General features: G+C 42.2%; 1 protein-coding gene across 1 annotated transcript; it reads right to left on the bottom strand.

Annotated features, from left to right (window-relative positions):
• Window positions 1-3,216: 3,216 nt before the first annotated feature.
• ak5l (adenylate kinase 5, like) lies at window positions 3,217-15,159 on the bottom strand. Its single transcript, XM_045704207.1, is given in 8 exon segments — window positions 3,217-3,267; window positions 11,770-11,867; window positions 11,870-11,920; window positions 11,923-11,941; window positions 13,896-13,997; window positions 14,552-14,740; window positions 14,837-14,994; window positions 15,135-15,159. Coding segments are annotated over 8 exon segments (693 nt in total).
• Between the last annotated feature and the right edge of the window lie 523 nt (window positions 15,160-15,682).

Raw genomic sequence — 15,682 nt, 5'->3', positions numbered from 1 at the left:
AGGTCTTCGAAAGCCAAGTCAACAAACAGATTACCGACCATTTCGAATCCCACCGCACCCTCTCCGCTATGCAATCTGGTTTCAGAGCTGGTCATGGGTGCACCTCAGCCACGCTCAAGGTCCTAAACGACATCGTAACCGCCATCGATAAGAAACAATACTGTGCTGCCGTATTCATTGACCTGGCCAAAGCTTTTGACTCTGTTAATCACCACATCCTCATCGGCAGACTCAGTAGCCTTGGTTTCTCAAACGATTGCGTCGCCTGGTTCACCAACTACTTCTCTGACAGAGTTCAGTGTGTCAAATCGGAGGGCCTACTGTCTGGACCTCTGGCAGTCTCTATGGGGGTACCACAGGGTTCAATTCTTGGGCCAACTCTTTTCTCTGTATACATAAATGATGTCGCTCTTACTGCTGGTGAATCTCTGATCCACCTCTACGCAGACGACACCATTCTGTACACTTCTGGCCCTTCTTTGGACACTGTGTTAACAACCCTCCAGACGAGCTTCAATGCCATTCAACTCTCCTTCCGTGGTCTCCAACTGCTCCTAAACACAAGTAAAACTAAATGCATGCTCTTCAACCGATCGCTGCCTGCACCTGCCCGCCTGTCCAGCATCACTTCTCTGGACGGTTCTAACTTAGAATTTGTGGACAACTACAAATACCTAGGTGTCTGGTTAGACTGTAAACTCTCCTTCCAGACTCACATCAATCATCTCCAATCCAAAGTGAAATCTCGAATTGGCTTCCTATTTCGCAACAAAGCATCCTTCACTCATGCTGCCAAACATACCCTCGTAAAACTGACCATCCTACCAATCCTCGACTTCGGCGATGTCATTTACAAAATAGCTTCCAATACCCTACTCAACAAGCTGGATGCAGTCTATCACAGTGCCATCCGTTTTGTCACCAAAGCCCCATATACTACCCACCACTGCGACCTGTACGCTCTCGTTGGCTGGCCTTCGCTTCATAATCATCGCCAAACACATTGGCTCCAGGTCATCTACAAGACCCTGCTAGGTAAAGTCCCCCCTTATCTCCGCTCACTGGTCACCATAGCAGCACCCACCTGTAGCACGCGCTCCAGCAGGTATATCTCTCTGGTCACCCCTAAAGCCAACTCCTCCTTTGGTCGTCTCTCCTTCCAGTTCTCTGCTGCCAATGACTGGAACGAACTACAAAAATCTCTGAAACTGGAAACACTTATCTCCCTCACTAGCTTTAAGCACCAGCTGTCAGAGCAGCTCACAGATCACTGCACCTGTACATAGCCCATCTATAATTTAGCCCAAACTACTACCTCTTCCCCTACTGTATTTATTTATTTAATTTATTTTGCTCCTTTGCACCATATTATTTATATTTTTATCTCTGAACTTTCTTCAAACTACAAATCTACCATTCCAGTGTTTTTCTTGCTATACTTTATTTACTTTGCCACCATGGCATTTTTTTTGCCTTTACCTCCCTTATCTCACATCATTTGCTCACATTGTATATAGTCTTATTTTTTTTTCTTCTACTGCATCATTGATTGTATGTTGTTTTACTCCATGTGTAACTCTGTGTTTTTGTATGTTGTCGAACTGCTTTGCTTTATCTTGGCCAGGTCGCAATTGTAAATGAGAACTTGTTCTCAACTTGCCTACCTGGTTAAATAAAGGTGAAAAAAAAAATATATATATATATATAAAACTACAAATACTTACTTATCTTTATGTTTTTTTGTTTTGTGTGTTTTTTTGTCAAATGTCTGCTCAGACCACATGTCCACATGCTCTATATATGTAATGTATACTGTCACACCCTGATCTGTTTCACCTGTCTTTGTGATTGTTTCCACCCCCCTCCAGGTTTCGCTCATCTTCCCCATTATCCCCTGTGTATTTATACCTGTGTTCTCAGTTTGTCTGTTGCCAGTTCATCTTGTTTGTCAAGTCAACCGTTTTTTGTCTCAGCTCCTGCTTTCCACAGTCTCTCGTTTTCTCGCCCTCCTGGTTTTGACCCTTGCCTGTCCTGTCTCTGAGCCCGCCTGCCTGACCACTCTGCCTGCCCCTGCCCCTGAGCCTGCCTGCCATCCTGTACCTTTGTCCCACCTCTGGATACCGACCTCTGCCTGACACAACCCTGAGCCTGCCTGCCATCCTGTACCTTTCCCCCACTACTCTGGTTATCGACCCCTGCGCCTACCTGTCGTTTGCCTGCCCTGTTGCAGTAATAAACATTGTTACTCCGACACAGTCTGCATCTGGGTCTTACCTTCAAACCTAATAGTACGAACTGGCCATGACTGACCCAGCAGCCCCGGGCCAGCTGCGCGATGCCATCTCCTCCCAAGGAGCCACCACCGGGGGGCACGAGGAACTGCTTCGTGGCCTTATGGAGGGGGTCCAAAGGTTGGAACACCATGACCGGGCACTGGACAGTTTGTTGGAGCAATTCCGCAGGTTGTCTGAGAGGTATCCCCACAGCCCCTCAGTAACCCAGCTGCTAGCAGTGCCGTCTCATCGGCCACTCCACCTTCTCGGGAGCCCCGTTTACCCCCCCAGAACACTTCAATGGAGAGTCGATCACCTGTCTGGCATGTCTAGCTCAGTGTGCCCTTATTTTTTTAGCTTCAGCCCTCCTTCTTCCCCTCGGATCGCTCCAAAGTAGCCTATCTCATCACGCTGATGTCCACAAGGGCTCTCACCTGGGCTACTGCTGTATGGGAACAACAGCTGGCCATATGCGTTAGTCTGGAGGGTTCGTGGGAGAGGTGAAAAAGTTTTTTTTACGCCCTGTTCTCCAGGAGAGAAGCTGCCCGGAAGCTGTTTTCCCACTCTGACCTCAGAAAGCCAATGAACCGTGGCCTTTTAATTGTTCCACCACCTGAGTCACTGCCCAACTCAAATGTTGTGGTTTCGTACATGTTTGTGGAGGATGAGGCATACCCCCTACGGACTGATCTGATGAAGCCCTATCCATTTAGACAGATGGACCACGACCAGAGAATCCTAAACTAATGACTCCCAAGGGCATGGAGAGTAGTTGAAAATGCCTTTGGCATCCTCGCTAACTGGCTGAGGGTGTTTAGGTCCACCATCTGCCTTGAACCAGACAAGGCTTCCCTCTGCATACACAACTTCCTCATAGAGTGCAGGTCTGAGGCATACACGCCACCAGCATTTGCAGAGTGGGAGGATGCTGACCACAGGGTCATCAAGGGAGCCTGGAGGAGACATGGACTGGGTGTTCTGCAGCCAGCAGAGCCTAGAAGGGAACGTAACCCCACAATTTGTTCAAAAGAACAATGCAACCTGCTTAGGGATTATTTTGTATCACCTACAGGTCAGGTTCCATGGCAAGAGGATCACATTTAAGTCAATGAAAGGAAAATACCTGTCTATTTGTGGAAAAACCACCCTGATTAACTCTTTAGTCATATCACAGTTGACCTATTTGCCTAAGGTCTTGCTTACGAGCAAGCGAGCAGATAAAATTGAACGGGCCTATTTTGTTTTATGAATATGAGTTCGGAGGGCAGAAATGATCAAATATTAAATCATTAGACCTCTCACTAAAGGCATCAGTCATACAAAAGTTATACTTAAAACCATACTGGTTCTCTAGCAGATTAGTAAGAATGTCTAACCCCATGTTCAAGAGTGGCTTTTTTCCCTTATTTCAGATTAATACCTCTCACTTTCAGTTATTTGAAAATGAACTAATCTCCTAAATATCACTATTTTTAAAACAGGCCATAGAAAGTTGATTGCAGTTTCATTTAAGGGACAAAACAATGTACAGCTGTGCCACATAGATTGCAAAATAGTTGGGAAGAGATTTTCGATGTACCGATTCCATGGCACATGGTTTATGAACTGATACACAAAACAACACACGGATTCAAAATGATTATACAAAATTCTTGCAACCAATAGAATGTTATATATATTGGGGATAGAACAATCCCAGCTCTGCAGATTTTGCTGCGAATAGACAGAATCATTAGATCATTTGTTTTGGTACTATCCATATGTAGCTTGTTTTTGGTCTCAGGTCCAGGAATCAAAAAAAGAAAAGTCCCTTTTTCAGGACCCTGTCTTTCAAAGATAATTTGTAAAAATCCAAATAACTTCACAGATCGCCTATGGGCACAAACCCACCGTCGCTGGACCAGTGCTCTTCACTGATGTGTCACGGTTTTGTCTCACCAGGGGTGATGGTCGGATGCGCGTTTATTGTCAAAGGAATGAGCGTTACACCGAGGCCTGTACTCTGCAGCGGGATTGATTTGGAGGTGGAGGGTCTGTCATGGTCTGGGGTGTTGTGTCACAGCATCATCGGACTGAGCTTGTTGTCATTGCAGGCAATCCTCCTCCTTCATGTGGTACATGAATCCCATTGAGCACGTCTGGGACCTGTTGGATCGGAGGATGAGAACTAGGGCCATTCCCCCGAGAAATGTCCGGGAACTTGCAGGTGCCTTTGTGGAAGAGTGGGGTAACATCTCACAGCAAGAACTGGCAAATCTGGTGCAGTCCATGAGGAGGAGATGCACTGCAGTACTTAAATGCAGCTGGTGGCCACACCAGATACTGACTGTTACTTTTGATTTTGACCCTCCCTTTGTTCAATGACACATTATTCCATTTCTGTTAGTCACATGTCTGTGGAACTTGTTCAGTTTATGTCTCAGTTGTTGATTCTTGTTATGTTCATACAAATATTTACACACAAAATAAACGCAGTTGACAGTGAGAGGACGTTTCTTTTTTTTTGTTGCTGAGTTTAGTAATTATTTTTTTTCATAAGATATGTGCAGTATACCATGTATAAGAGGAAAGTAATTTTACAATGAGAGAGAGATAGATTTGTTGTTTGTTGTTCATAGTTGTACACACTAAAAACAAATGGTTTTATATAGTGCCAAATGAGGGTTATTTGACTTGTAGCCATATTGGAAGCCTTTTAGCGCTATATGGAAACTTCTTTTGAAGATTCTATAAAGAACCATGCTCATCACTTTCCTAAATGTATATAAAGAACCATAAAAAAAGTGTTCCGCTACGGTTAGAACCCTTTTTGCGGCTATATGTGTGCAATAATAGTGTTTAAGATGATTTTTGAATGACATACTCATCTCTGTACCCAAAACATACAATTATCTGTAAGGTCCCTCAGTCGAGCAGTGAATTTCAAACAATGAAGACCAATTTTCCAATGCCTTGCAAAGAATGGCTCCTACTGGTAGATGGGTACGAAAAAAGCAGACATTGAGCATGGTGAAGTTATTAATTACACTATGGATGGTGTATCAATACACACAGTCACTAGAAAGATACAGGTGTCCTTCCTAATTAAGTTGCTGGAGAAGAAGGAAAGCGCTCAGGGATTTCACCAGGAGGTCAATGGTGACTATAAAACAGTTACATAGTTTGATGGCTGAAGATGGATCAAGAACATTTTAGTTAATACTAACCTAAATGATAGAGGGGAAAGAAGGAAGCCTGTACAGCATAAATATATTCCAAAACATGCATCCTGAAATTAACTTAATGTCCTGAATACAAAGCATTATGTTTGTGGCAAATCCAACACTTCGCTGAGTACTACTCTTAATATTTTCAAGCATAGTGGTGGCTGCATCATGTTATGAGTAAGCTTGTCATCGGCAAGGGAGTTTTTTTAGGATAAAAATAAACTAAATAGAGCTAAGTACAGGCAAAATCCTTGTTCAGTCTGCTTTCCAACAGACGCTGGAAGACAAATGCACCTTTCAGCAGGGCAATAACCTAAAACACAAGGCCAAATATACACTGGAGTGGCTTACCAAGATGACATTCAATGTTCCTGAGTGACCTAGTTACAGTTTTGTCTTAAATCAGCTTGAAGATCAATGTCAACAACTAACTTTTTTGTTATTTTTATAAATATAATGTGCAAATACTGTACAATCCAGGTGTGCAAAGCTCTTAGAGACTATCCCAGAAAGACTCACAGCTGTAATTGCTGCCAAAAGTGATTTAACATGTATTGACTCAAGGGTGTGAATACTTACGTAAATTAGATATTTATTTATTTTATTTTCTATACATTTGCAAACATTTAATTACGTGATATTGTGTGTTGATGGGTGAGATTTTTTTAAATCAGTTTGAATTCAGGCTGTAACACAACAAAATGTGGAATAAGTCAAGGGGTATGAATACTTTCCTTTGTTATGGTTCACTATAGAACGTTTATGGAGAATGGTTCTATAAAGAACCTTTCTCAATCTCAAAGGTTCTTTGTAGAACCATACAGTTTTTTTATTCTGGTTTAATAGCCATATTATATTGTACAAATTCCATAGGTTTTATTATTGTCTTTATTAACAAGTTGAATCAGGTGTGCTACAGTGGTTCCTCCTTTAAAAGTTGCATCATACTGCAACACACCTTGCGGGCTGATCCAGCATTCTGTGGCACGTTATTTATTCTGTTAATGCGAGTTAGTGCTAGTTTGACCACCAGAGGGCATCTTTGAGAAGCATTTGATAGTCTTCTATATTTGCATTACAAGAGAATTTAAAACCTTTTTTGTAATAACATAGTATATGGAATTGATTTTAAGAAATGTGGCTTAATTAATTTGATTAATACGAGAAATTAAACCCTCAGAGTTTCTGTTAGGATGGAATGGAAAATATGGCACTGTACAATGTGACAGTCGGTAGTAGGCTACAGCATAAGAGGATTGGAAGATTCTAAATTACAATCTAAGGGGCATAACATTTCCACACCCTAATTGTAGTGTCACCGAACTTTCAATTGAGCGTACTTGCTCTTTGCCTTCTCTACTTCTCCACTGGAAGTTGATGCTGTTGCTATGCAACATCTTTCTAGCTAGTTAGCATAACAAATGACTAGTTAGACATTTTTCGACTTTGGGTGTGTTCTTAAATTCAATCTGGAGTGCCTGCACTCATAAATTCAGAGCGTTGTCAGATTGTCCGTTTGTAAATTCAGACCGTTTCGCTCTCGGAGCATGCACTGGACGTTCGGGCCGAGGAGTAGGGCTGATTTGAACATTCTGGCCTTACAATGGCAGTCAAGCACCCAAGCTAATGTTGGCTAGCTTGCTAGCTACTTCTAGACACTAATGAGACCACTCTAACCATTTTACTCGCCCTAGCAGAGCTGGTTAGGCAGTTTTCGTATTAACCAGAGCGTTGGTGACTAACTGTGCTGCTGGAAACAATTTAATTATGCTTTTTTTGCCAACGTTTACTGACACCGGCCAAATTCAATGGGTGTTGAGTGCTCGTACATTCATTATTCTGCACTTTGGTATACTCAGACGAGAGTGCTCTGAAATCGGAGTAGATAGCCAGAGCGAATTTACGAAACACACCCTAATGTCCATTGAGAACGCACAACGACTATACCATTTAGCTAAGCTAAGAATGACGGGAATAATCAAGTCAATAAACTCTGGGTAGTTAGCCTATAGCTAATATACTGTCAAGTTTGATGTATAACTACTAACTTTAGGTAGATAGCTAACATACCGGTAAATACTGCTGTAATGATATGCTATGTGGTTTGTAAGGACAGTGTACCTAACAAATTGTCAGCCAACATAACGTGTAAGGTAACTTATTTGAAAAGTCATTACTTTATTACATTGAGTAGCAAGCTTCAGCGTGGACGCGCTCTATCGACTCTGCAACTTGAGCATGCTTTTGGTGCACAGTCGATAGCACGCTGAACTTCGGGCAAGAAGGTTGAGGGTTCGAAACCTGCTCCCTGCTTGTTTCATTTGAAGTCGTGCACAATTATCTGTTTATTATTTGGTTTATATTGCCCATTCATTGTCAGTTAGAGACACAGTAGTGCATTGGGACCCAAAAGCATAATCAATGATCTATGATCTTGGTCGGCAAATCTGGTCTGTGATAGGAGGGGAGGGGGGGGGGGGGTTCACACATAGCTCGGATATTAGACTATTCTTTAGTAAAGGTTGAATAGTCTATTGTGCAGCTATCAGCCCCCCTCCCCAACTTGCAACAAATTGTTGTTACTCCCATCTGGTTCCTCGCCCTCTTCCACTCGCCATTCTCTGCCTGAGTGGCTCGCTTGTGGACGTGCTGGCAGGATATGGCAGCATCTTCAGTTGTGTGTCAATAATTCTGCATAGCAAGTTTGTATGAAGGTCTGGTTAATCACAGGCAAATTGTTACAGTGAGGGAAAAAAGTATATCATCCTCTGCTGATTTTGTACGTTTGCCCACTGACAAAGAAATGATCAGTCTATAATTTTAATGGTAGGTTTATTTGAACAGTGAGAGACAGAATAACAACAAAAAAATCCAGAAAAACGCATGTCAAAAATGTTATAAAATGATTTGCATTTTAATGAGGGAAATAGTTAGCTCCTACGACTTATTCAGTTTCGGTTCATAACATTCTACTCTATTACATAGATACATACATACCGTAGAATGATAAATCATGCAATTATTATTCTCAAGCTAACAAAAAACATTTAAGTACGAACGCCTGTTCTTGCCATTTTCAGTTGACTTAATCTAACTTTCTTTCATGGCAACTCATAAGCAGGCCATGTCCTATTTGTTTCGTAGTCGATATATAATCATATTTCATGACAGTGTAACGGTTAGCTTTTTGTACAGAAGGATGAAAGAACACAATATGTCTGTCAGGGAATGCTATTCTGATATGTCAGACGAAGAGTTAGACCAGAAAGTCAGGCCCATTAAGGCAAGGATGCCCCATGCAGGCTTTAGAATGGTCAAAGGAAGTCTCCAAGCAATGGTCCATCGTGTACAATGGCAAAGAGTTAGGGAGTCTTTGCAGCGTGTAGATGGAGCAGGTATCATTGCCAGAATGATCCAGCTTCGTTGCATTGCTCGGCAAAAATACTCTGTTCCTGCTCCCCTGTCTCTCGTCCACATTGATACAAATAATAAATTGATAAGGTACTAAGATGTATAATGTCTCCATCAAATCTAAGATGTTATTTTAACCTTTTTATTCTTACTTATCCGTAGACAAATGTTCAATTATGTATTGGAGTTGTTCTGCATCAACTGGTAATACATAAATAATGAAGCAGGATAATAGGTTAAACATTTCACTTTTAATTCAAATGCTTTTTTTTCAAGATACAACATTGTCATCTTTGGCAGTATAGATGGATTTTCAAGGAAGGTAAGCATATTATTTTGTATGCATATTGCATATTTCCCATCACCTAATGAACAACCACAATACCAGTCTGGTATTAAGCGTAGGCTATCTCTTGTATAGACGTTCTATCTGGACACTGCGGCCAATAACATAGCAGCAACTGCTTTTGGATATTTTATGGATGGAGTCGGGAGAAATGGATGGCCTTCAAAGTAAATATTGATATAGTAGAATGAAAAAAATAATTACTTAAATTATGCATATTGTAACATCTTGTGAGGAGTTACTTTCTGTATAAAAACCCTTGACATCTTCCTCATCAAACCTCCTAAGATTGCTTTCTGTGCTGTATTGACGTATCCTGAAAATGACATCTGCTGCTTTAGATTGAATGGTAGTATCTCAGTTATTGTTTTTATATCTACTTTCAGAGTGCGAGCTGATCAAGGGGTCAAAAATTTAGATATTGCCAGATGTATGTTCAGTGCCGTGGAAACTTTATTGCTGGCAAGTGTCCATAACCAGAGGTAATTAAACTGTTCTGTGTTCTTTTTCGCTCTTCCGCTCTGCCTGTCTTGTTGTACATGGAACCTGTCTCACATGCATTCATTAAAAAACCCTTAAGATGTCAGCTGCTAATTTCACAGATTTACACCACATAAAAAGTCAGCCATTTTCACTGGACTATCAAGCCCCTGTTGCTGCCAAGTCACGATTTCCCTGGGGGTTAACCTTAAAATAACCAAGTGGTGAGACACATAGCCCTCTATATTTAAATGTTTCAGGTACACTCAGATAAGTGACTGGGTCACATACAGTCACAGAGGCATACACAACTTGAATTTATATAACCTCGGACCCACCTCAGTGTTCCCTATTCATGGAGGAATCAAATCAAATCAAATGTATTTATAAAGCCCTTTTTACATCAGCTGATATCTGAAAGTGCTGTACAGAAACCCAGCCTAAAACCCCAAACAGCAAGCAATGCAGGTGTAGAAGCACGGGAAGACCACAGGACCTCAGAGATTAGGTTCTTTCCCCCCACAAAACCTTTTCTTTCTCTCTGTTAGAGTGGAATGCTTATGGAGACATGTTTGGAGTGCTGTGACATGTCAGTACTACAAATTTCTGCACAGTTTGGAGGAAGAAGGCTACCTTGACCTGTCAAATTCTATCCACCTCTTCTGTGTGGGATATGTGTTCCTACCTCGTCTGCGGGCAGATCTGCAGCATTTCACAGAGATTTGGGACAATCACCCTTTAAGTACAGAGGCGAACCTGACACCTCACCAGCTGTGGCATATTGGAATGCTCCAAACACCTGTGTCTGAGCCAGACTATGCAGAGGTATGTGTCTGTGTGATATGTGAATGGCTTGACAGATCTTCCTTTAAATTTATCGTCACTAATACAGATTTGTTTCTTTTGAGCATTCCAGATTCAGCAGGTGGAGGACCGGGATAATCTGGAATCTGGAAACACTGACAATCGGGTCATTGTTCCTGACATCCCATGCCCCCTGTCTACTGAGAATCTTGCTGTGCTGCATCGTCAAGTGAACCCTACCACTGACTCCTCATCTTTTGGTCAGGACATATACATTGCATGCTCTTAGATTAGTTATGAGTCTCCAACCTTTTTAGGTACAGTCCTCCCACACTATGTAGGATATTGTTTTAGCCACAGTGCCACTCTTGATAATGGCACAAATTGGTATTTTTTGGAGGAGGGTGAAAGGATTTACAGGCCCAGCTGTCAAGGTGAGAGTGTGTAGTTTATTTCTTGTGGGATTTTCTGTCCTAAAATACAGAGAGCTATGAAAGCCTGTCTGCAGATTAAGAGGTCCCAATGAAGAACAGCGGTTCTCAGTCCTGGTTTTACTGCTAACCTACAAAGCATTACATGGGCTTGCTCCTACCTATCTTTCCGATTTGGTCCTGCCGTACATACCTACACGTACGCTACGGTCACAAGACGCAGGCCTCCTAACTGCCCCTAGAATTTCGAAGCAAACCGCTTGAGGCAGGGCTTTCTCCTATAGAGCTCCATTTTTATGGAATGGTCTGCCAACCCATGTGAGAGACGCAGTCTCGGTCTCAACCTTTAAGTCTTTATTGAAGACTCATCTCTTCAGTAGGTCCTATGATTGAGTGTAGTCTGGCCCAGGAGTGTGAAGGTGAAAGGAAAGGCACTGGAGCAACAAACCGCCCTTGCTGTCTCTGCCTGGCCAGTTCCCCTCTCTTCACTGGGATTCTCTGCCTCTAACCCTATTACAGGGGCTGAGTCACTGGCTTACAGGTGCTCTTCCATGCCGTCCCTAGGAGGGGTGCGTCACTTGAGTGGGTTGAGTCACTGATGTGATCTTCGTGGATTTGGATAGAAAACACTCTGAAGTTTCTAAAACTGTTTGAATGATGTCTGTGAGTATAACAGAACTCATATGGCAGGCAAAAATCTGAGAAAAATACAAATTCTTAACAACAAAGGAGAATTACGTGGAGAGTTTCACCGGCAGTTACAGGAACAAACGACAAAGCTGCTCTACAAGGTAGGGGAGGGAATAGGGTGGACCTACCCTGACAATAAGTGCCCTCTCCTTGTAGTAGTTGGTTAATGGAGTGATGTTGTGCTTCAACATTTCCAGGCATTTCTCGATGGCGTGGCTGTTTTCGCGGCTCTCTTCTCAAGACACTGGCGAAGTTGCTGATTGGAGCAGGCCAGTAGATCACTAGGTCCGGAGTGCCAATCTGTATGGATGATATTTGGGATATGGTAAACATAATGAATAATAAATGAATAAATGAATTTTTAAAAAATTGAAAAAATGTAAGGCTGTAATAAGAGATCAAAACAATGATATCAACATAATTTAAATAATTTATTGTATTCATTATAATTTTTTTTATAGAATTGCCCACTTCACACACACAACACTCAGAACTCAACGTCAACTCAATTCAATTTGAATTTCATTGGATTATGTAACAGAATTGCACACTGCACTCAGAACTCTACAAATGGAAATAAATGTACCTTCACAGCAAATTCCCCAGTGTTAAATTAACACTGAAAGTGTGGACCTGTATAGATACTAAACAGTGTTGAATTAACACACTGCTTAGTGAAATGCTTTATTTGCCTATTCCCAGAGTTCCTTGCCTTTCAAGTGAATTGTAGAGTTACCACCTATGACTGAATTTGTTAGTGACAGAGACATGGTTTGTGCATTCATTCTGGGCTAGGTGGGACGAAATCGTCCCACCTACGCAACAGTCAGTGTAATCCCGTGGCGCGATATTCAAATACCTTAGAAATGCTATTACTTCAATTTCTCAAACATATGACTATTTTACACCATTTTAAAGACAAGACTCTCGTTAATCTAACCACACTGTCCAATTTCAAAAAGGCTTTACAACGAAAGCAAAACATTAGATTATGTCAGCAGAGTACCCAGCCAGAAATAATCAGACACCCATTTTTCAAGCTAGCATATAATGTCACATAAACCCAAACCACAGCTAAATGCAGCACTAACCTTTGATGATCTTCATCAGATGACACTCCTAGGACATTATGTTATACAATACATGCATGTTTTGTTCAATCAAGTTCATATTTATATCAAAAACCAGCTTTTTACATTAGCATGTGACGTTCAGAACTAGCATACCCCCCGCAAACTTCCGGTGAATTTACTAAATTACTCACGATAAACGTTCACAAAAACATAACAATTATTTTAAGAATTATAGATACAGAACTCCTTTATGCACTCGCTATGTCCGATTTTAAAATAGCTTTTCGGTGAAAGCACATTTTGCAATATTCTGAGTAGATAGCCCGGCATCACAGGGTTAGCTATTTAGACACCCACCAAGTTTAGCCCTCACCAAAGTCAGATTTACTATAAGAAAAATGTTATTACCTTTGCTGTTCTTCGTCAGAATGCACTCCCAGGACTTCTACTTCAATAACAAATGTTGGTTTGGTTCAAAATAATTTTTGCTGAAAGTTTGCTGAAAGTAAACGCAGTTGACAGTGAGAGGACGTTTACGTTTTTGATTAACTCTACCACTTAGGGTGGTTGAATAGGTTGAGAGTTGTTTGGCAATTACATTCCTATCACCCAACATGGTTGCATCACAATAATTTAACTTATTTTTTTACCAGACTGAAAACACAATTTCATACAGCAATGACCTGGGGAATAGTTACAGGGGAGATGAGGGGGATGAATGAGCCAATTGGAAGCTGAGGATTATTAGGTGGCCATGATGGTATGAGGGCCAGATTGGGAATTTAGCCAGGAAACACCCCTACTCTTACGATAGATGCCATGGGATCTTTAGTGACCACAGAGAGTCATGACACCCATTTTAACGTCCCATCCAAAAGACAGAACCCTACACAGTGTAATGTCCCCAATCACTGCCCTGGGGTATTTTTTGATTATTGACCAGAGGAAAGAGTGCTCCTACTGGCCCTCCAATGCCACTACCAGCATCATCTGGTCTCCCATCCAGGGACTGACCAGTACCAACCCTGCTTAACTCTAGAGGCAAGCCTGCAGTGGGATGCAGGATGGTTCTTTATAGAACATTGAAAGGAGGGCCCTACATGGCAGCAAAAAAGGGTGCTACCTGGTGATAAACCAAATAACTTTTAGAGTGTGAATGAAATAGTGTAGATGTCATTCACCTGCTCCTCAAAGGACATTTCTGGGCCAATCCATCCACAATAAAAACCTTGGGCACCTTGTTTCTTGATGAACTGCTGCTACAGTTCCTCAATTGTTGTCTCCTGAAGAATAACGACAGTGAGCACTACAAGACCATGGTACTTGCCTACGGAGCAGGAAGAGGAACTGCCCCTCCCTAACTTCAGGCTCTGCTCAAACCTTACACCCCAACCAGAGTACTCCGTTTTGCCACCTCTGGTCTCTTGACCCTCCCACTCCTACAGGAGGGCAGCTAATTCTCAGCCCAGTCCAAGCTCTTCTCTGACCTGGCACCCCAATGGTGGAACCAGCTTCTCCCTGAAGCTAGGACAGTAGAGTCCCTGCCCATCTTCCCAACAACATCTGAAGCCCTACCTCTTCAAAGAGTATCTTAAATAATCCCCCCTAAATAGACAGTTCAGTCCAAGGACACCTTCAACCTGAACACGTTATCTAACAATGGCATCCTTGGTTCCCGCAATACGGCCATGCTGCAAAGTTGTGTCTTGAAAATGTTAGGTTTGGGTTAGGTATTTAGGTTAAGCTTAACATTAGTGTTAAAATAATATTTTTAGAAGAGAAATAGTAGAACTTCTGTCTCTGCTGCTTGACTAGATAGTGACAACCGTCATCCTACCTAAAGTGCCAGTTCCCCGTTGGCGCTGATCTTAGCGATGAGCTCCCACTTTCTGTCACTAGAGGCATGGTGCAGGAGCTGGTTCCGCATAATCTCCCCCACAGACACACACTCAAAACAATAATGGCTTGCCATTTTGGCAGTTTGGGTGCCCTTTCCGCTTCCTGGTCCCCCTAAACAAAAATACATGTTAAAAACGTATTATGCTTACACAGTACAGGGAACCAAAAGGTTCATCATTCGTATTTTGTGTTGTTGCCAGAGCTAAACAATGACAGAAATTATGTGAGGTCGGGGCTTAGAGGGGTCAAAAACGTCATACTCCTGAATAAGTCCAGTGGACTCAGTCATATCTGAGTCGCTCTCGATGGAGAATTGGGCCTGAATGGGAGGAAGGCGGTCATACCGACGGTAAGGTCCGGGTCTGGAGACAGGCCTGGTGTCTGCCACAAAGAAATCAAATAACTGTCAAACAAAGCAACCATAGTAGTCTCTTGTTTGAAACTCCGCAACAAACATGTTCACACTGGCACAATGTGGGCCCAATGTGGGCTACAATAATGTCACCACGTAGCCTGCCCACATTGGGCCAATGCGCCTTTGCTCATTGTCTCCACATTGGCACGCAAGGCATTGGCTCAGTGTGGGCAGCCCATATCTGGTGAGGGCAGCCCTCACTTTGCCTGAAATAAGCCCATCTTTTCCCAGCGAACATGGACAAATTGGTACAATGTGTGCCCAACATTGGTAGGATGTGGGCTCATCGGCATCACATTGGACCCAAGGCAGGTGGCCCCAAGGGCAGCCCTCACGCCTCCTGAAATAATGTAAGCCCACACTTTTGGATCGGCTGTCCATTACATTGTATCAGAAAGACAACAAAGTTGTTACTATCATGTATATTTTTTACAGAGAAACGTAAATGTTGGTGACACTTTAAATGACGTTCAGCTTATAAAGGATTCAAAAAGCCTTCATAAAGCCTTTATAAGCACTATATAAATGTGTTAAAGTATCTATAACCACGTCATGCTTTATAAAAGGTTCATAAATGTGCCATGGCTGTGTGACATAATCATCAATGTGAAATGTGACATAACCATCTGTTGAATATGATATAAACACGTGCTT

This window comes from Salmo salar, chromosome 20 (genome assembly GCF_965601325.2).
Source record: "Salmo salar chromosome 20, fSalSal1, whole genome shotgun sequence".
In the NCBI taxonomy this organism is placed as follows: domain Eukaryota; kingdom Metazoa; phylum Chordata; class Actinopteri; order Salmoniformes; family Salmonidae; genus Salmo; species Salmo salar.
This window is presented reverse-complemented; position numbering and strand designations above follow the sequence as displayed.